This window comes from Heliangelus exortis, chromosome 4 (assembly GCF_036169615.1).
Source record: "Heliangelus exortis chromosome 4, bHelExo1.hap1, whole genome shotgun sequence".
In the NCBI taxonomy this organism is placed as follows: domain Eukaryota; kingdom Metazoa; phylum Chordata; class Aves; order Apodiformes; family Trochilidae; genus Heliangelus; species Heliangelus exortis.
Window position 1 is genome coordinate 40,033,768 of NC_092425.1, and position 20,491 is coordinate 40,054,258.

At 39.8% G+C, this 20,491-nt stretch overlaps 1 protein-coding gene across 4 annotated transcripts in view; it reads right to left on the minus strand.

Annotated features, from left to right (window-relative positions):
- The window catches only part of STX18 (syntaxin 18), a 63,679-nt gene that overhangs the window by 20,214 nt on the left and 22,974 nt on the right, over positions 1–20,491 (minus strand). For 3 of the 4 annotated variants that reach the window (XM_071743971.1, XM_071743967.1, XM_071743968.1), the window contains exons 2-5: positions 10,084–10,151; positions 3,253–3,368; positions 1,606–1,683; positions 1,436–1,502 (exon numbers count right to left, since the gene is read on the minus strand). In XM_071743971.1, coding sequence (XP_071600072.1) covers positions 1,436–1,502; positions 1,606–1,683; positions 3,253–3,368; positions 10,084–10,151 — 329 coding nt within the window. The remainder of the gene's footprint in view (positions 1–1,435; positions 1,503–1,605; positions 1,684–3,252; positions 3,369–10,083; positions 10,152–20,491) is intronic. The other variant, XM_071743972.1, reaches the window with a different exon arrangement.

Genomic DNA, 20,491 nt, shown 5'->3' on the forward strand with positions numbered 1-20,491 from the left:
GGACTGCACCTTCTGGGTTATTTTTAATGCCTTATAGCTCTTTATTTAAGTGGGATCTTAACTTCTGAAATGGCACTTTCATTGCTCCAGTGTTCAGCATGTATCAGATCTCTTCAACCTGGGATTTCAGATGGAGACAAAAATCTGAGTGCAACAAACAGAAGAGCCAACTCTCTAACTGTGGGAACCATGCTGTCTTTCTTTGAAGTTCTTTAGTGTAAAAAATACTGATAAGATTTTGTATTTTTATGCATGAAGAATATCAGTTTGTCTATGATTTTTCTGAAGAGTTATGGGAGATACAAAACCACCCAAGCCTTTTCTCTCATTACTACTGAATTTCAGAACTGGCTTGGGGTATTTTGTTTATCTGGTTTTGGCTTGTCTCAGTATTTAATGCTCAGGAGGATGCAGTTGAGTGAATCAAATTGTGCTTCATCATACTGAATCATTCCAAATGAGCTGTACTTACAGACTTTTGAAAAGAACTCTCTGGTTTCAATGTAAATTTCCAATCAAGCCCAACACCAAACTGATCAAGCAGCATTAAGTCTTGGAAAAACACCCAGGAATTTATTTATTGATGTGGATGTTCTAGAAATTGTTACTTTTAAAAGTGTTCATAACAGAACTTTATGTTAGAATTCATCCAATGCAGACTGAGAAGACATGGAAAGGCTTCAGGTATTACAGACATTGAAAACCTCTTCATCCTCCCTGACATTTTTATAGCTCAGAGTGTGCAAAAAAAGAAACTGAAAAAAAGAATCAGAAACCACCAAAACAGACCAAAAAGCCAGCAACATAATCTCAGACATTTTCACTCTCACATTAGCAGCCTGAACATGTGCCACAATAGGAAGCAGAAAATCTATTGTCTCAGTTAAGAAGCTGCAGTCAAGATTATTTTAATCATGTTTGTTTCTACTTGCCATGAAGCCCAGTCATCTCAAGTAGCATTTATTCAAAACAGAACCACTTGATTTAGTAGAAAAAGTGGCTTTAGAAGAACAAAATATTATGAGAAAAAGTCAAGAAGAAACACATCAGGAAAGAGAACTAAACATGCCCTAAATGTAAACAGTGAGCATCCTAAATAACTTCTTTGAGCCATATTACCAATATGCAGGATTTCATTCTTAATTATTTTATGCAGAATATTACTTAATGGGACATAAAAAATTAATTTTTTTTTTTTTTTCATTTGTAGAAGAGCAATAGGTTTATGAGCCCATATTTTCCAAATCTGGTGCTTTAATCATTTTCATAAATGAGAAGTGCACTCTCTTAGCAGTTGGCTATTGAGAGACTAAACTTCACAAGAAGTGTAAAAGCTCTGGAATGCACCTGCTGACAGTGTAAATTGGTCATCCAGCTACAGATCTGGAGGTCCTGCAAAGGAAAGGCACAGAAATCCTGATTTCACACTACTCACAGTCTCTTCTTATCTATCACTCTCTTCAATCGGATGGCTCTTTGTTCAGAGTAGAGTTTGCACACTCCTGGTCAAGACAGCAGGAAAACAAAACTTCAGGTTAGAAAAGCAAGGGTTCTCTCCTGTCACTGCAAGAATTAATTTTTAACCAGTCAATAAAGATTAAATACTTTTTAAGTAATCTTCAATCAAGTCCAAGACAGCTGTTCTGTGCTCCTTGACCTGAGCAGACTGGACACCCTTGGGTGCTGGAATACAAAAAGGAAGATTTTACAAGCTTTTAACTTACAAGGAGTTGCACAAAAGTTTGCATTTTCAGTTGATAAAAAAGTTATATTCAAGAGCCTATAAACATTTTGTATATGTTACATATATTAGCATTTCCTGTAAACATAGCTATATTTAAACATCTGTTCTGTAAAGCAGCAAATCATTACAGCAAACCAAAGGCTGAACACAGTGTCTTAAAATATTTATGTTATTTATTTCTTATACATGCCACTGAGTCATATCATGTCAAATAAATTTCTAAACAGGAATAGATGTTACCAAGCTAAGCAAAGAAAAACAGATCTAGAGATTTAACTCACTTAAAATATTGAACTTGTCACATTTTACATTCTCTGGTGTACAGGCTATGTGGAAATCTTTGGGACTGCTTGTGTCAAGCATCCTCTGAAATCACATAAATTAGGATTTCTTAGTTTGGTATTATGCAGTTCCCACCCATGAGTGACTTTTCTTGTTTCTCAGTAATGCTCCAGGTATGTTTAGATGGCACTGAAAACCTGATGAAAATCTCTGGGATGTGATCCAGCAAGTCAGCTTGGAAGTGGGGGAACAGAAGCAGCTCCTCTCCCTGCAGCTTTCCAAAGGCAGCATTGTAAAGTTCTGACCCCACAAATTGTGAAAAACACTGCTGCTTTACCAGGATTCTAGCAATAAAGTTATCTTGGAAAGATTCTTACAGGTGGACAAGTTAGGAAGAAACAACCACTGAATTTAGTGAGTGTTGGTTCAGAGCTCTGTGGCACACTGCTGAATTACTCTTCAACCAGTAAATATTTAAGATTTTTTTTTACATTTGCTCATCAGTGTGTTGGAACAAATAAAACAAAATGATGCCACAACTTCTCCTTCCACTAACATTAAAGAAAATTAAGGACAGGTGTAATCATCCAATGGGATTACAGAGATGCAAACAAAAAGGTTGAGACTCCACAGAATCATAGGATGGTTCAGTTTGGAAGGGACCTTAGAGAACATCTGCTCCAACCTCTCATTCAGACAAGGATGCTCCAAGCCTCATCCAGCCTGGCCCTGAACACCTCCAGGGATGGGGCAGCCACAGCTTCTCTGGGCAATCTGTTCCAGAATTTCACCACCCTCCTACTGAAGAACTTCTTCCTAAGATCCAGTCCAAACCTCTTCTCCTTCAGTTTAAATCCATTTCCCTTGTCCTATCACTGGACACTCCTATGAAAAGTCCCTCTCCAGGCTTCCTGTAGGTTCCCTTTGGATGTCAGAAGGCAGCCAAAAAGTCCTCCTGGATTCTTCTCCAGGCTGAACACTCCCAACTCCTTCAGCCTCTCCACACAGCAGAGGTTCTCCAGGCCCTGGATCATCTTTGTGTCCCTTCCTCTGGATTTGTTCCCACTGGATCTTTACCAATACTACCCAAGAAGTCTACAGTAGACTTCAATCTCTTTCCCAAAGCATTTCAGATTTCACCATCTAATCCTCAGCATCCCATTAGCCTTTATCAATAACCAAGACAATAAAAAAACCCCCAAACATTTAGGAAGTGCTTGGTTTACCTTCTGTTCTCAGCTGGTGGATGGCATCTGCACAAGTCCTCATGAATATCTGAGCATCTTGGTCTATCTGATCCCTCTCTGTGTCTGTCATCCTCACGTACTCAGACATTGTATGGCTGAGAAACAAGAAAAAACAAGTCACTTCAGAAACCCTCAACACACATTTTAGACATCCCCACTCACCAGCTCCACAGGTTTTCTGCAACACTAATTTTCCCCAGAGAAAGAAGTCAAAAAGTACAATCACTGCCAGTGATAAAGATGCCACTTCTCCAAAGCTGAGAGGTTTCTTGAAAACATTTTTTTACAGGAAAAAAGCAATATATGCTATCATCTCACACATAATAAACTCTGAACAGATAGGGAGACAAGAAAACAGATCATTACCCTTGGTACTTATTCCAGTGAGGCATATTTCAAGTCTAAAAACATGAAAACAAGTAGATAAAGGCACAGCTCAAATGTTGAAAAAAAAAAAATTGACATTATTTTACTTAACTGTGTATTTTCATTATCCCACACACTGAGCTGCATTTTTAAATGAAATCTGTGAATTCAAACCACAGCAAAGAAGAATGGAAAACAAAGAACTGGAAAACAATGCACACCTTTTGATATCAAGTAGATTGTAGGATTTATTAAAATCTGTTCCACTTGTTTGCATTTCTGGTTATATATTATGTACTTAGGATTTCTAATAAGATTGCTACATCTTTTTTGTAACTAAATTCCTAAAAATGGCAGCCTGTCAGTAGAATATGAGCAGAGTGCAGATAACCACCAGAAAAGCATATTGTATAAAGGTGTTTAACAGTGCTTCCACAGCCACAGATGACAGGGTGATAAAACTTTGTTGCAGGAGCTTATCTTCACCCTGGGTTTCCTGATGATAAAACCACCACTATTATATATTGCCTTTACAAACAAGAAAAAACCCTAAACTCATACTCTTGTTTCAATTATGATTTTTATTTCTATGTGAAAATTTCCCCATTATTTAAGTTAGGTAAAAACCAACTATATTAAAGCAGTAATAAAAGTGGAAATATCTACAATTTGCAAAGTTAGTCTGACAGGTTTAGAGAGTTCTCACCTACCTCACCTAAACTATCCCAAATTTTACCTGTGCCTGCTGCAATCCCTGCCCTGGGAATGCCCACAACCAGTTCACATCACCCCATCTCCTCATCTCTCATCACATGGGCTTCCCAGATCTCCTCCACAGAGTTTTGAGCTTTCTCTGATGTCCCTCAGTATTAAATCAGAATCATAGAATTGGCTGGGTTGGAAGGGACCTCAGAGCTCATCAAGTCCAACCCTTGATCCACTCCCGCTGCAGTTCCCAGCCCATGGCACTGAGTGCCACATCCAGGCTCTTTTGAAATATCTCCAGGGATGGAGAATCCACCCCTTCCCTGGGCAGCCCATTCCAATGTCTGATCACCCTCTCTGGAAAGAAATTCTTTCTCATGTCCAACCTAAACCTCCCCTGGCACAACTTGAGACCTCTTGTGCCCTCTTGTCTTGCTGAGAGTTGCCTGGGAAAAGAGCCCAACCCCCCCCTGGCTCCAACCTCCTTTCAGGGAGTTGGAGAGAGTGATGAGGTCTCCCCTGAGCCTCCTCTTCTCCAGCCTCAACACCCCCAGCTCCCTCAGCCCTTCCTCACAGGACTTGTGCTGGATCCCTTCCCAGCCTCCTTGCTCTTCTCTGGACCTGCTCCAGCACCTCAATCTCCTTCCTGAGCTGAGGGGCCCAGAACTGGACACAGGACTCAAGCTGTGGCCTCCCCAGGGCTGAGCACAGGGGCAGAATCCCTTCCCTGGACCTGCTGGCCACGCTGTTCCTGAGCCAGCCCAGGATGCCATTGGCCTTCTTGGCCACCTGGGCACACTGCTGGCTCCTCTTCAGCTTCCTGGCAATCCAGACTCCCAGCTCCCTTTCTGCCACTCTGTGCCCAGCCTGGAGCTCCCCATGGGGTTGTTGTGGCCAAAGTGCAGGACCCGGCACTTGGCCTTGTTGAACCTCATCCCGTTGGGATCAGCCCAACTCTCCAGTCTGTCCAGGTCCCTCTGCAGAGCCCTCCTGCCTTCCAGCTGATCCACACTCCCCCCAGCTTAGTGTCATCTGCAAATTTGCTGATGATGGACTCAATCCCCTTAATTTCAGTCCCATGGGACTGACTGCACATGAATAATCAGCACATTTTTTTACCTGGTTTGAAAATGAGTTTCTTGCATACAAACACAGATGAACCAGCAAACAGCAAGGCAAACTGATCAGAAGTAATGTTTTATATTTTTCTTCTTTGTTTCCAATGCAGTCATCTATTTGGCACCAAAACATCAGGGTTTTTTTTCCCCCCCCTCTCATTACCTATTTGAAATGTTTGAAAATTATTTTGGACAGCTTACAGAAAACTTGCAGAAAAGCAGCCATAAAAATCCCTCTCACAGCTGTAATCAGTGGTCTAAGCTGCAATTCTAATTTGCACTCTGAGGCAGCAGCTTCTGAATGATGAAAGCTTTGAAGTGATCTGATTTTAGAGCTGTGTGATGGAAAGGCACCACAGCCTGGTCAAGGTGACATATTAGGAGTTACAGATGCAATATAAGGTAATTCATGTTGTTAAATATATTAGGACTCATCTCTCCCCCACTATGTTTGCACAGCTTATATGAAACAGGGTTTTTTTATTAGGAGTCTGTGGAAAAAAAAAAGCAAGTTTTCAGCATGTGTGAAGCCAGAAAATCCATTTTTACAGGCCCAGGCAGAAGTGAACCATTAAGAACTTCTGGTATGGGATAATGCAGAGCATCATTCAGTGATCCATGCCTAGAGAGTTACTTAAGCATGTTAGGGCACAAAGATTCAGATGAAAAATGAGGATGAAGTAACAGCTTCATGATGGTGCCTTGATGAAGCACCTAAAATCTTCACTCTTCTATTTTAGGTGACAATAATAAGTTCTGGCTGGTTTGCTACTGAGCAGAGTATAAAGTTCTCCTCTTTATACATCTAAGATTCCTGTACCCTGCCCAGCTTCGTGGTGTTTGCAGAGCTTTATGCTCTGAATCCATTTTTTAGCATTTCAACACTACAAAATGCAAACCAGAATTTACTTTGAAGTCAGAAATACATATGAAAAGCTTGCCTCAGGCACACTTTATTTTTTATTAGCAGTAATAGAGTGATACACAGAGGGTAACTGTAAGAGCTTTAGCACTGGGACACAAGTTGTTCACTTATTTTCACAGCAGCCAACACAAAAACATGGTAGATGAAATTTTTAAGTAGAGATTTCACAGCTTCAAAGGGAGCAAAATGCAGTTTAATTCAGTGAAGAGGAAAAAGAATCCTTTTCCTTTCATAACTGCCTCACATAGTGTCTGGTACCAACCTTTTAATACAAGAGCTGGGCAAGGCACTCAGAGGCAAGGCCACCTGAAACCCAACCTCCTTGGGAAGGCAAGGATGGAGTCAGACAATCACATCCTGTGATGTCAAAAGATTTCTAGCACCCACTGGTACAAAAATAGCACTTAAGTCTCCTTTGCACTCCTCAGTAAGTCTGCATATGGAGATTAGATTGAAAAAACATCTAACCACCATCTTCTAGCCTTATGGTGAAAAGACTCATTCATTTAAGAAGAGCAGGCCAAGAGAAGCAAGGAAATGCAAAGGGAAAGCAAGGTAATGCAAAGGGAAAGCAAGGAAATGCAAAGGGAAAGCAAGGAAATGCAAAGGGAAAGCAAGGAAATGCAAAGGGAAAGCAAGGAAATGCAAAGGGAAAGCAAGGAAATGCAAAGGGAGAGCAAGGAAATGCAAAGGGAAAGCAAGGAAATGCAAAGGGAAAGCAAGGAAATGCAAAGGGAGAGCAAGGAAATGCAAAGGGAGAGCAAGAAAATACAAAGGGAGAGCAAGGAAATACAAAGGGAGAGCAAGAAAATGCAAAGGGAGAGCAAGGAAATGCAAAGGGAGAGCAAGAAAATGCAAAGGGAGAGCAAGGAAATGCAAAGGGAGAGCAAGGAAATGCAAAGGGAGAGCAAGGAAATGCAAAGGGAGAGCAGGAAAAGACAAAGGGAAAGCAGGAAAAGACAAAGGGAAAGCAGGAAAAGACAAAGGGAAAGCAGGAAAAGACAAAGGGAAAGCAGGAAAAGACAAAGGGAAAGCAGGAAAAGACAAAGGGAGAGCAAGAAAAGACAAAGGGAGAGCAAGAAAAGACAAAGGGAGAGCAAGAAAATACAAAGGGAAAGCAAGAAAATACAAAGGGGAAAAAAAATAAACCAACCAACCAAAAAAATCCAGCTGTGCCCTGTGTGTCAGAGACAGAAACACTTGCTCAGAAGTGCAGGTGCTGTATCACAGTGGTGGGCTGATGCATGACTAAATCAAGACAGGTGTAATAAAGCAGGGTTTTCAGAACAATCAGAAGAATTAGCCAAGCCTTACAGTGGTGAATGCATGTGGAGAAAGAAGGGAGCAAGAGGGGAAAAGGAAATCTTCCATAGGAAAAAACATCATGAGAAATCTGGCTGGAAGGCAACTTGGGTTATTTGGAATTTTTAAGAACGTGGGTGAAGATTAAGATAAAGCCAGTGGCTATCAAGTAAGCAGAGACTTCAATAATCTGGGAAAACTAGGAGGTTAAATTGCATAGAAAAGGGAAATCTAAAAAGGAAGGAATTCATGTGAGCTGGTAGTTTTTCTATAGAAATGACATAATTATCAATTCTGCCCTTGATGAAAGGGAGAGAAGAGGCAATGCAGTAAGAGAACAACTTCACTCTTTCAGGAGCTCTTCACTGAGCTCAAAGGCAAAAAGCAGAATCCAGAAAGTGCAAATGAGGTGTGATTGCTCCTGACAAGACTGAAGGAACACAGCATGGATGGATACAACCAGAAAAGGGTCAGTGCAGGATGAGGCAGAGCTGGAAATACTACTAAAAGAAACATCTAAAAGAGGTAAGGCAGCAAATAAAAGGATGTGTCCTCATCAAAAATCAGGGATGGATAAGTGGGTGTTAGATTCATCAGAATATTAGGTGCAGCTGCTATTTTTGAATAAAATAATTAAAAAAAAATTTATTAAATATATTAAATTATTTTAATAAAAAAAATTTTAAAAGGACTTTAAAAAGAACTTACAGGCCACTCAGCCTAAGAAATCATAGGAACAAGTAACTGTTGAGCTCTTAGGAAAGAACAAATAGCAACCAGTAGTCAAGATGTAACAAGAATAATTCATATGCAGCTGTAATTTACTCCTAGGATGCACTACCAGGTCTTATGACCAAATGAAAAGCAATCATTGCTATGTATCTTCTCTGTAGTGCAGCTTTTGTTACCATCTCACATGACAGTCTCATAAGCTACCAGGGAATAAATGAGTTAGAAGAAACCAGCACCCCATGAATGTGAAACTGTTTGAAAAGCTGAAATTGGAGTAGTCATGCACCAAAACAGGAAGACACTGAGCTGTGTTCCACAGGGGTTTGTTGGATTCTGAGGCTATTTAATACTTTCATTAACAACTCAGACAGCAGAATGGAGTATACACTTATTAAATTTGCAGAAGCATAAAGCTAAGTGAATTAAAAGGGTATCAAGAGAAGAAGATGAGTTCAAAACAACACTGCCAACTTGGAGCAGTGAGATGAAGAATTTGAATAAGGACTGATCAGAGGCTCTTTGTTGCAGCAGGAACAATTATCTGAACTCACAGAGAATGGGGAACAGCTGATTAAGGAGCAGAAAGTCACCTGGGATGATGCTGGATCATAAACCAAACGTAACAACATGGTGCATTTAAAAAAAAAAAAATAGAAATAACCATGACAATGGGATGAATAAATGCAGTGAAATCCTTTACAAATAGATTGTTCAATAGCCAGCAGTGTGCCCAGGTGGCCAAGAAGGCCAACAGCATCCTGGCTTGTATCAGGAGCAGTGTGGCCAGCAGAAGGGATGTGATTGTGCCTCTACTCAGCACTGGTGAGGCCACACCTCAAGTACTGGGTCCAGGGCTTTGTCCCTCACTACCAGAAGGACATTTTGCTGCTGGAGTGAGTCCAGAGAAGGGCAACAAAGCTGGTGAAGGGTCTGAGGAGCATCTGAAGGAGCAAGGATTGTTCTGCATGGAGGAAAGGAGGCTGATGTCTCTGCAGCTACCAGCAAGGAGGTTGGAGTGGGTCTCTTCTCCCTAATAACAAGCAACAGGCTAAGAAGAAATGGCCCCATGGGAACTGGCACTTTACAAGAAGTGTGTTAAAAAACTTTCAGAGTGGAAAAGTTTTTACTCCTCTTATCACCCCAGCTTTATGCACTACTTAATTAAATACCAATAGTACTCAAAGTCTAATTGCTACTAAGAGTCTGATCTTCTTGATCAGCTTCTGCATTCCCAGCAAGGTTTCACACAGCAAAAACAGCTTTCAGTATTAAACTGGTAGCTCCACCTAGTGTTGTTCATCACCTATTCCAGCAGGACTTAAAAAGCAAAAATCTGGTCCCAACACACAGCTGTCCACTACTTCTGCTCACTGCTTGGCAGAGCAGTTCCTCAGGCACCTGCACACAGAACTGACACCCCCAGGTTTGTTTTTCACAGGCTCTTGACTTATGAGCAGCCCTCGTGGCCCCCAGATCTTTAAATTCTTAATTTCATTCTATTGAGGATAATTTCATTCCTGTGACAAGCACCATCCTTCATCTTAAGCAGCTTACAGCAAGCAACACACAGTTTGGTTTTAGTGTTTAGAGTGGCAGATTTTTAGCAGCTCACTTCATAAAGCTGAAAATCAAGAAATCCTCTTAAATTCCATGCACACTTACCTGTAAGCATTAATATAATCCTTTCTGTGCTGCAGGAGAAAATCTTTCAGCTTTCCAATATGAGAAACCTAAATGAACAGAAATCATAATTAAACTCCAGTCAGATAACTGATTAATTATGTCTGAAGTACAGTATTCCACACTTCAAATATGATTTTTCAAAACTTTGTAATTAAAAATAATAAAATTAACTCTTTTGCACTAGAATTTTCAGTTTGCAGGCTGTCAATACATAAAATTACCAAAAGATGTGTTGTATGAAAATACAGCTCAGAGCAAAAGTCATTAAAAATATCAACCTGGTATCCAAAAGAATTAACTAAGCACTAACAAAATATAACTACAATATTGTACATTAAAAATATTAAACATTATAGTAATAACACAAAACAATATCTAATGATTAAAAAAATGAATTTTAGATCATACCAGAAACTTTTATATACTTTAGTGATATGATGTAAATAATCAAAGTCACTTATTGGAACTTGCAGAGCAAGATGCTGTCCCTCTCCTTTCTATTTATGCTGTAACAGAGTGACCATTTTGTGCCCAAAACGGGCACAAAACTAAACCAGTATCTCTGTCTTCTGATAATCAGCAGACTCTACACCAGGACAGAAGCAGACATCCCAATCACATTTCTATTTCTGGATTTGCACTTCTCTGTGAAAACCTTTTGCTTTAAACCCACTTGGTTTTCTTTATTAAACTTCTCTACAAAGATCCTTCATAAAGATGAAAAAACAAAAAATGCAAAAGAACTTTTGCAAAGTTTAGTCTGATTTAAAAGGTTTGGTGTAATGGAAGATGCTGCTTCTCTGAGAGAATGAAGGAACTACAAAAATTGAGTTTAATTGGCCCCAGAAATGAGATGACTCCCAATCCCACCTCCTTAGGTGCTCTTGTAGGAGACCTCATGGCAGGGAGGAGGACAGGGGAAAAATATTTTCAAGGGAACCTCTCAAATTTTCAAACATTTGTTAATAATTCAGTGTTAAAAAAAAAAAAGGTATGCAAGTATTTTACAAAGCAACAGTTGTCTTACAACTGAAATAAATACAGCTTACTCAGTCTATCTGGGAAAAAGCATTGGAAGCTGTGCAAGTCTTAAAATCCTATTTTCATGCAAATGTAATTAAACAAACAACCAGAAAGAAAAAAACAAACCAAAAAAGAACAAACCCACAGAGAAAGAACATAGAATAGTTTGGACAAATAGAAGATTAATTCCCCCAATATTTTTTTCAAAGGATCAGCAGCTCTTTAAAAAGCAGAAAGAAGAAAAAAGGTACTTAGTAAGGCCACAGATATTTGTACAACTCAAAATAAGTGTTGCCTTGTTCAAATAAATATGCATGCACTTCCCTACTATGATTTCCTGTTCCATTTTCAATACAACTCAGTGTATTGGGTAAGAATTTTGCCACTTTTCCCATCCTGTTAATCACACAGACAACTTAAAACAGGAAATTTCACCCCATGCACAGCAAACAATGTTCTTTTAGCACCCCCAGTTGCCTAAAGTGTGTTAGCAGCACAAGCAGTAAAATGGGAAATGAGGAACAAAGAATTAACTAAACCATTCTACAGATATTCCTTCTTATCACAACTGGAATTTTTTTTTTTTAATAATAATTTCCTGCTCAGCTCAGACTTGGTACGTCATGAAATTTACTGAATGGGTAAATAAAGCTTTGACTGTGAAAGCAAAACATTTAAGAGTCATACAGTGTTCCAGTACAACAATGGTCCTAAAGAGGCAGAAAGAAAGTACTACAGAGGACAATGAGCAGAAACAGAGTAAGAAACATTTCAAAACGTTTGTATTAATATGGGAGCAGACATTAAACTAGAAAAGAGATCAGCAAAACTTTATAAGAAATAAATCTTAATATTACTGCAATAGCTACAATTTGGGAGTGATTAACAAGCAGAAAGAATCAGAATGACAAGCAAGAACACTGTCTTACAGTAATTAATTCATCTAGTCACAAAGAGCATTCTATTTGGGCTAAAATTGTCATCGTGTGTTTGAATTGCACTGACCCCACTTTGCCTCTCCTTCATTTGTAAAGCCATTTTCATGAATTTAGAATGACACCATTATGCCCATACTCCCAGCAAGCTCTTGGTTCCCAAGATTTGCATCAGAAGTGAGACTTCTTGTTCTGCTTCCCCTCAAATTCTAACAGCATCCTCTGCCATCCTGCACTGTGGCCATTTCTCTTTGCCCTTTTCTTCCTGTGTGCTCCACTGCCATAGTTTTTAATTCAGTTTGTAATTACCATATAAAAAACCCCGACATCATTTCTAGAAAAAAAATAAGGTCTCACTAACATAACAGGGAATGTGAATAGTATTTAAAAAAAAAAAAAAAAAGTGTTGGTTTGTTGTTTGGTTTGGGTTTTTTTAGAATTTCTGGTACAATGCTTAATCTTCTGCAGACACAGAATATCCTTGATGAGACAAATACAAGCCTTGAAGATATCTCCAGTGTCATCAACCTCCCCTTACTCTGGGGTTATCAGAGGCACCCCAAAACACCCCATAACACTTTTTACAAAGTCACTGACCTCCAGCCTAAAGGCATTACAGCATCTCCCTATCCCAACTGAATGGCTTCATTAGAGTCCTTCTGTTCTTGCAATAAGAATCCCCAGATTTCCAGGTTTACTGATTAACAACTTCTGCCCATCTGTTCTTGCTTCAACCTAAGCTTCTATCATTCTATAAACCACTTTATTCCCCTACAAGCTTTGCTTCCCTGCACGTGTTTGAGTTTCCCCTCAACAACCCCATTTCCCTCCAACTTCTGCAGCATCAAACCCCAACCTTTCAGTTCCACAGTTCTGAAGGTGCCTCTCCTGTACTTTGCATTTGCTCCAGGTTGTATCCATCCTTTTCCAAGGCAGATGACTGAAGGACATTCACTGGTATCAGTCACTTTGTACCTCACCTGGTAAGACCTTTTTTTCCAGCCTTTTCACTGACTAGTTGGGAGCTCACTCTTTAGTTCCAATTTCTAAGCACATATTTTACTGCTGGTTTTCTTTTTTTCTCCCCACAACTCATCCAGCACTTGCTGTAAGGTATCTGACTCCTCTCTCTCCTTCCTCTGAGCATTCCCTCTTTAGTAAAATTTCTCCCTCTTACCCTTGGTATTGATTTTAAAACTTTTCTTTACTACTGTTCTTATTTTGGGGAATGCAAAATGTAATTCTAATATTAACCTCACTTCAGCCCAAAACTCTTCCAACACAGAAGCAGGGCTCCTGCTCAATTATCTTATTCACTCAGTATTTTCTCTGCTAATCTCCTCTGGATTTCTTATAGCACTTTATCAAACACTTCATCATCACACACTGGATGATCCCAATGAAGGAAAAGCAGATTTTCTTACCAAGTTGGTTGGGAATATCCTCTTTTTACTAAGGCAGCAAGTTACACTGCATCTATCTTGCTTTCCACTTCATTTTATTCCCCCCTTAAAATCTTTCCTGAATCCTGGACTCCTCCTGGTCAGGCCCTGCTGATGTCATTATCACTTTCCCTCCTCTGACTCAAATACAGGCATTAAATTTGCTTCCCTCCCATCAAATGGGACCATCTGCAATTAAAACTTTTCATCAAAACCAGCTGCCTCTACAACAGCTCTAAGATTTCTTAAACTCACTGTGTCTGAACTCAGCCCAAAGATTATCTGATAACCCCAGTTTGACTACATTAAAATTCCTGAGTTTTTGTACAAATTTCCAATTCCATGCTCTGGTTCCCAGTACATATCTTGCTCTTACTCTGCTTTTTCATGCCTTTTTCCCTTACTAGTTGAGTCTGGAGACCATGCCTAAACACTTCTTAATCTAAACACCAGCTGCATGACAAATCCACTTTTTGCTAATTCTCTTTTTGTTCACATGGCTAAAGAATATTTTAACTTTGGAGGGTTTTAATACCATTAATTACCCCGCTGAGGATTTTGCCAAACCTGATTTTATCTCTATAAAGCTTCCCCTTCTGCAAGAGTTTTCTTGGCCAGCCTGCCTCTGGGCTAAGTTCTTATATCTTTTCTAATTAATCTTTCAGATAGACCTAGAACAATTTTAAATCCTGCTTTTTTTGCAGCAGATGCATTTTTGCCACTTCATTTCCCCACCGATCACAACTGCAACTTTTTATTTACTGTATATGCCCATTTTCCAAACAATTACACCCCAAATTGACACAGCTGACAGAAGGACAGATGAAAGCAATTTAAAGCTGAAGCACAGACACATCTGAATGCTGCCTCTTGCCCCTTCTTTGTCTCTAGAAATCACCTTTCTCCTTCTCTGAAAGTCTGGAGAAGAAAAACAAGGCCCTCCTTCAACCCTGAAATATTGAAATTATTTTCTTTTTTCTGCTGATGGGATGGGCTCAGAGAAATTCCCTTCGTTGTTGCAGCACTCTTGCACTACATAAAGACTCAACTTAGGGGGAGGAACTCAGTTCCCAGAGATGAGGGACATTCTGATGAGAATCTTGGGAGGAAAAATACCTTTCCCTCCCAATACTGCCACCATCAGTTATACCAACAGCAACTTCTTGAGCTCCCACCACCAAAATGCAGGGAGTTACATTCTTTCTGACAATGAAGACTCTTAGAAAACTCCAAACTTTCCTTCTTCCCAACAGCACTCCCTCGAGGATCAATACCAGCACCAAAAATGACTTTGTTTGTTTTAAAATGCCTCTTCTGGAGATGGGCGTTAATAAGGCTTAAGGACAAATAAAAAGAATTACAAAGAATCGGTTTCTTTCATTTCAGCTCCACAAATTAGTAGCACAAGGGAGAGGAGCAGCTGGGGAGCATCACTGAGGAACTTCCTAAAAGCCATGAAAGGAGGTGGATTTATTTACAACTTGAACCTGGTAACCTCCTAAGCTCAGATCCCAACTCTACAGACTCCAGGGGTTATTTTAACAGTAGTTTTGACACAAAAAACCAAAACCCAGTTGATTTTCTGCAGTGAAGAAGCAGCAGCAGTTTTCCACTGGGTGGCAACAAAAGCACCAGCATCACACAAGTAAAAAAAACCAAAACAAAAAACCCCACTATAAATCCACACTAAAGCTTGCAACACAACTTTTAGAAAGTTACTTTAGGTTCCAGTTTCCCCTTTAAAAAGTTTATCTTCGTTGTAAACAACCACTTCAATGTGTGTATCTCTATTTTGCTGCCACTGTGGATTTTTTCTTTCTTTTTTTTTTTTTTTTAAACAACTCTTATCAAACCATAAAAGCAAATATTGCATTTACTGCAGGCCCAAGACAAAAGGAAGCTGTGAATGGCTGCCATCTGCTACCACAGGTGGCATGCACAGCTCTATTTATCCTTGGGGCCTTCACAAAAACCTGGAGATGTTCTGCTGTTCAGAGCTTTGTTCTTCTGATTTCTGAGCAGGTTCTGTTTTAAACTAAGAGCAGCACTAGGGAAAGGCTTCTCCCCAAAGCAGCATCCTCAGAAGATGGATACCTTAGAGAAGGGAGACTCTGTGGTTATGCTGCTCTCAGTCTCTTAGCAATCCCTACCCCATTTCTTTCCAGTCCTGGGTTCCAATTTGCATACATTTAACCCACTGGAAGCAGCAGCATTGTTTACCATTCAAATGATGGGAGTAAGTTCCCGGGATACTGGAGAGAGAACTCCCAGGGCTGAATGGTCATTTGCACTGAGGAAAAACAGTGTTTTCTCAGGTTTGGTCCTCCAGCAGAACAATGAGCAACCATATAAAATTAAGTGTTACACTGCACACTCTGTTGCCTCTCTGAATTTTGAGAGGGGGGTGCTTTGTTCAAGGGAAGTTTAAAAAAAAAAAAAACAACTTCCAAAAGGCAAAAGTCAGGACATGAAGTGTTTGTTGTTGATTATTTTATCTTTACAGCCGAATCAAAGTTTTGCAATTTTTCAATATATCCAGAAAGCTCTAATGTTTTACCTAAACAGATCCCATCTATAGATTCATGAAAAGGTGACTACATTCTCCAATCCTTTCTGCAAAGAGCAGAAAAGTTAAGGCTGCTGTAATATTTATATCTAGACATCTTTATATATCATCTGTATCACAGACATCATGTCTATGGTTCCAAACACAGGGCATAGGTTTGGGCTGAGGCTCTTTCAGAAGAAATTAAGAATTTTAGGTGATGTACAGGGACGTTGTGCTGCTGACCAAAAAAAGTAAAGTCTAAGTACCAGGAGGAGATACAATAATTGGTATAAGAAAACAAACCTGGTTTTACTACCAAAAAAAATTGTTTCATATGTCTAATCTATCTATCTATATATATATATATATATATATATATATATAAATTCCATGGTTGGTGCACACACTGAAGGGAAGAATTTTCATACATCTGGAATCAACCCAACTGAATAAGATGCTGCAAACCAAATTTATACAAAATAAATTTTAATATTAAGAGCTTGGGCTCTTACCTAAACTACAGCAGTTGGGAAAGACTGGTTAGGAAAGTTTTTTTTACACAGAAATAAATCCTATGGAGAAGTTTTCCACTACAGAGCACCTTGGAATAGAATCATAGAATCATAGAATTGGCTGGGTTGGAAGGGACCTCAGAGCTCATCAAGTCCAACCCTTGATCCACTCCCGCTGCAGTTCCCAGCCCATGGCACTGAGTGCCACATCCAGGCTCTTTGGAAATATCTCCAGGGATGGAGAATCCACCCCTTCCCTGGGCAGCCCATTCCAATGTCTGATCACCCGAAGGGATTCTGCCCCTGTGCTCAGCCCTGGGGAGGCCACAGCTTGAGTCCTGTGTCCAGTTCTGGGCCCCTCAGCTCAGGAAGGAGCTTGAGGTGCTGGAGCAGGTCCAGAGAAGAGCAAGGAGGCTGGGAAGGGATCCAGCACAAGTCCTGTGAGGAAGGGCTGAGGGAGCTGGGGGTGTTGAGGCTGGAGAAGAGGAGGCTCAGGGGAGACCTCATCACTCTCTCCAACTCCCTGAAAGGAGGTTGGAGCCAGGGGGGGGTTGGGCTCTTTTCCCAGGCAACTCTCAGCAAGACAAGAGGGCACAAGAGGTCTCAAGTTGTGCCAGGGGAGGTTTAGGTTGAGTTAGAAACTTTTTAAACACATAGAAGGTCCTCCAGAGCTTCCTTCCAGGCTGCATTTCCAGCACTGTCAGCCCAGTGAATTCACACACAGGCTCCTGCAGGATGCTGCCTAAGGACAGCCAAGATTTTGGGGTTGAAAATGCTGTTACCTGGATTCAGACACCAGAAACTTCAAACCCTCCAGTACAAGGATTCCTGATAGATACAGTGACACGCACCAAAGACTAAGATAATGAAATTAAACCAAGTTTTAGCTCCGAATTGAACGGTTCTTCAAGGGGATGTGGAAGGTGACTTTTTGGGAGGCCATGAGGTGGTGCTGTCCTACCAGAATTCGCTGCCGAGGAGCTCCGAGCAGCCCGGTTTGGGTTGATTTGTCTCTGGAGGGGATACATTTGGTTTAGGTTTCCCCGGCAAACGTGGAAGTTTCTTAACTGGGTCACGCAGATCAATTGCTCTCGTAATCTGAAACCCAAAAAAGCAAATAATATCTAAACTGTGGCATGGGGGTGGCCCGACAGTGGGAGAGGGTGGGCAGGAGGAGAGGAGACAGCCAGCCTGGCTACCTCTAATCTCAGGAAAATTGGGACTTGGTTCGGTTTCTGCTTTACATCAGCATCTATGTTACAGCAGATGGGCAGGGAAACATTTGAATTGCATTTTATTAGAGGTCTTGCATTCAGAGGAAAGGAATTAACATTAACCAAGAACGGGGGATGCTGCATTAGTAAAATGTGTGGTATATGGGAGGAGAACATTCTGAAGTCAGTGAATTCAAAGTCACAAAAATGAAGACTGAGGCATTTTGACTCTTCAAGGTATCTACACTTTTAAAGTATTAAAAAAAAAAAGTCATTATCAGCATTTTCTTTTCTCTCTCTGGTTTTGTTTTGTTTTTTTGTTTTTTTGTTTTTTTTGTTGTTTTGTTTGGTTGGGTTTTTTTGTTTGTTTGGGTTTGTTGTGTTTTTTTTTAAACCAAACTAGAATTTTAAGGAATTGCTGCAAAAATATGTAGTCACTTTTCTGGGATACAGGAAAATAAACCAGAGCATCACAGGGAGGATTTGCTGGTCACCCACAAACCAGTCAAGAACCCCCTAACCTGAAGAAAGAAGAAAAACCAATTTTCAAACCCCTAGACTGGAGCAGAAAATGCTTCACATCGAACTGGCAAGAAGGAAAAAGTAAAAAAGCCCTGTCTTGTACAGTAAGCAAAAAGTAATTTGCTTTTCAAGGTAGTATTTTTTTTAATTCCTGCTTTATTTTGCATAATGTACAAATTCTGCCTATGGCTCAAAAATTGCCTCTTGTTGACTTTTTCTGCTGTTTACACTGGAAATGCTGAGCCTCAAAAGTGCACTTCAGGTCTACACTTGGGTTATTTGGATTTTTATTCACTGTGCAAAGGGGAAAACTTGGTGGTACATCACTCACTATCAGCCCAAAAGGCTCACATCTTACCATACTTAAAAATAATGCAGATTGGTGTGAGATTTGGTTAAGGGCATGGCAAAGATTATTGGTTTAATTTGGTGACAACTGCAAACTGGTTTTCATCCAAGATCCTTCGAATGAGAGGAAAGAAAATGAAAATCTAAGAGCTGGAAAGGTCCAGTTCTCCACTGAGCACAAAAAAGGCAGAAAGTCTCCAGAGTTCTCACTGGATAAGGGTTTATTGGACTGCTACCTGGGGGTGGAGTTGCTGTAGGTTTTAAAAATGTGTACAGCAAACTCCAGCTGTATATAAAAATTATTTTGAAGCCACTGAATTTTAAGATTAAATTATCCAAGAGTATCTCGTGTTCTTAAAATAATTTTGATGCTTTGTATTTTGAGCATTTCTAATTATGGGGGGGAAAACCACCTGATTTTATAGGGTGACAACTTATAAACACTGAATTTCAATTCTGAACTAGAAAGCTGCAATACATGTAGAATTTAACATAAAGAAATACATGTTAATTTTGTCACTGTTTTGTTAGGTTTCATGGGAAAACAGTGGTTTGATACCTGCACATACAGAAGCATATTTAAATATTCTGAAAATAGTCAGGAACATGAGGTGATTTCCAGAAAAAAAAAATTAATAGTAGGTTTTCTACACTGAAAGCTCATGCTAAATGCAGACTTCATTTATCCTCCGTGGCAACAAATAGTTTCAATAGGAAAAAAAAAATGCAACAACATCTGATTTTAATAAAACTTACTATTTCCCTTTTTCTTGTTTATCATCCAACCCTAATCATAACTTTCTCTAAGGTTTATATTTATGTATATTTTTAATACAAACATCCAAAACCTCACTGACTAAAATATAAACCCCACAACAATTGTGGGGAATGTTTTGGTTGCGAGATAAAAGTAAATTGGTCAAAATACATCTCTGCAATAATTGGCCTTTGCCATTGCTATTTAAAACACTCCATTTACAGCCTTTTAGGAACTGCATTTGACTTTCCTTGTCTCTTCTTTTGGAGATATTTTTCTTGTCCTTGGTTCTCACAGTCTGAATTCGTTTAGTCCTGTTTTCTTGACCCAATGTTTTACAGTGTAAGGAGCTTTCCTGTCTCATGGAATGGATACACCATAACAAAAGCTTATTCTGTCTGCCCACCATCATGAAATCCTGAATTTTATTTTTTGCAAGGCAATTCAGAGAGTTCCAAGTGCCATGGGTTTCACTGTGGGACTAAACTGGACCCACCAAGCCATGGCTCCTTTGCCAGGAAGACCCATTTAAGCCAGAACTCTGTATTTTTGGTGTCTTTACAGCAATAATCTGATGCAGCAAAAAACCCCACAGCCTCTCCCCCCAAATCCTGCCACTTTGCCAAAATCTGATACAGAGGAACAAGCACCATTTTGTTTCAGGGTTCAAGTGTTTCTGGATTTTTCAGCAGCAGCACAATAATATTCTTAATGCAAAACCCCTTTCATTACATTTCAACAGTTTCATTTGTGTTACATAGATGAAAACATCACTTCAGTGGTTGCTCCAGGATTTATACCAAATAACTTTCCATTAAAACTCTGGACAGGACCAAGAAAACACTGTCAGAAAAAAATTTATGATTCCTTACCTAGAGTATATATGTAGATCAGACAAAAAAGTAAGAATAAACAGTCTGGAAAGAAGATAATTCTGTACACATTCAGATATTCATTCAAGTGATTTATGGTACTGGCAGAAAAATGAAGATAAACAACCCTTTTTAACACCATCCTCACCCATCCCTCTCCTCATCCCAAGACCTGGATCAGCTGCCCTAAATCTTAGGTCCTTACTAAGCCCTG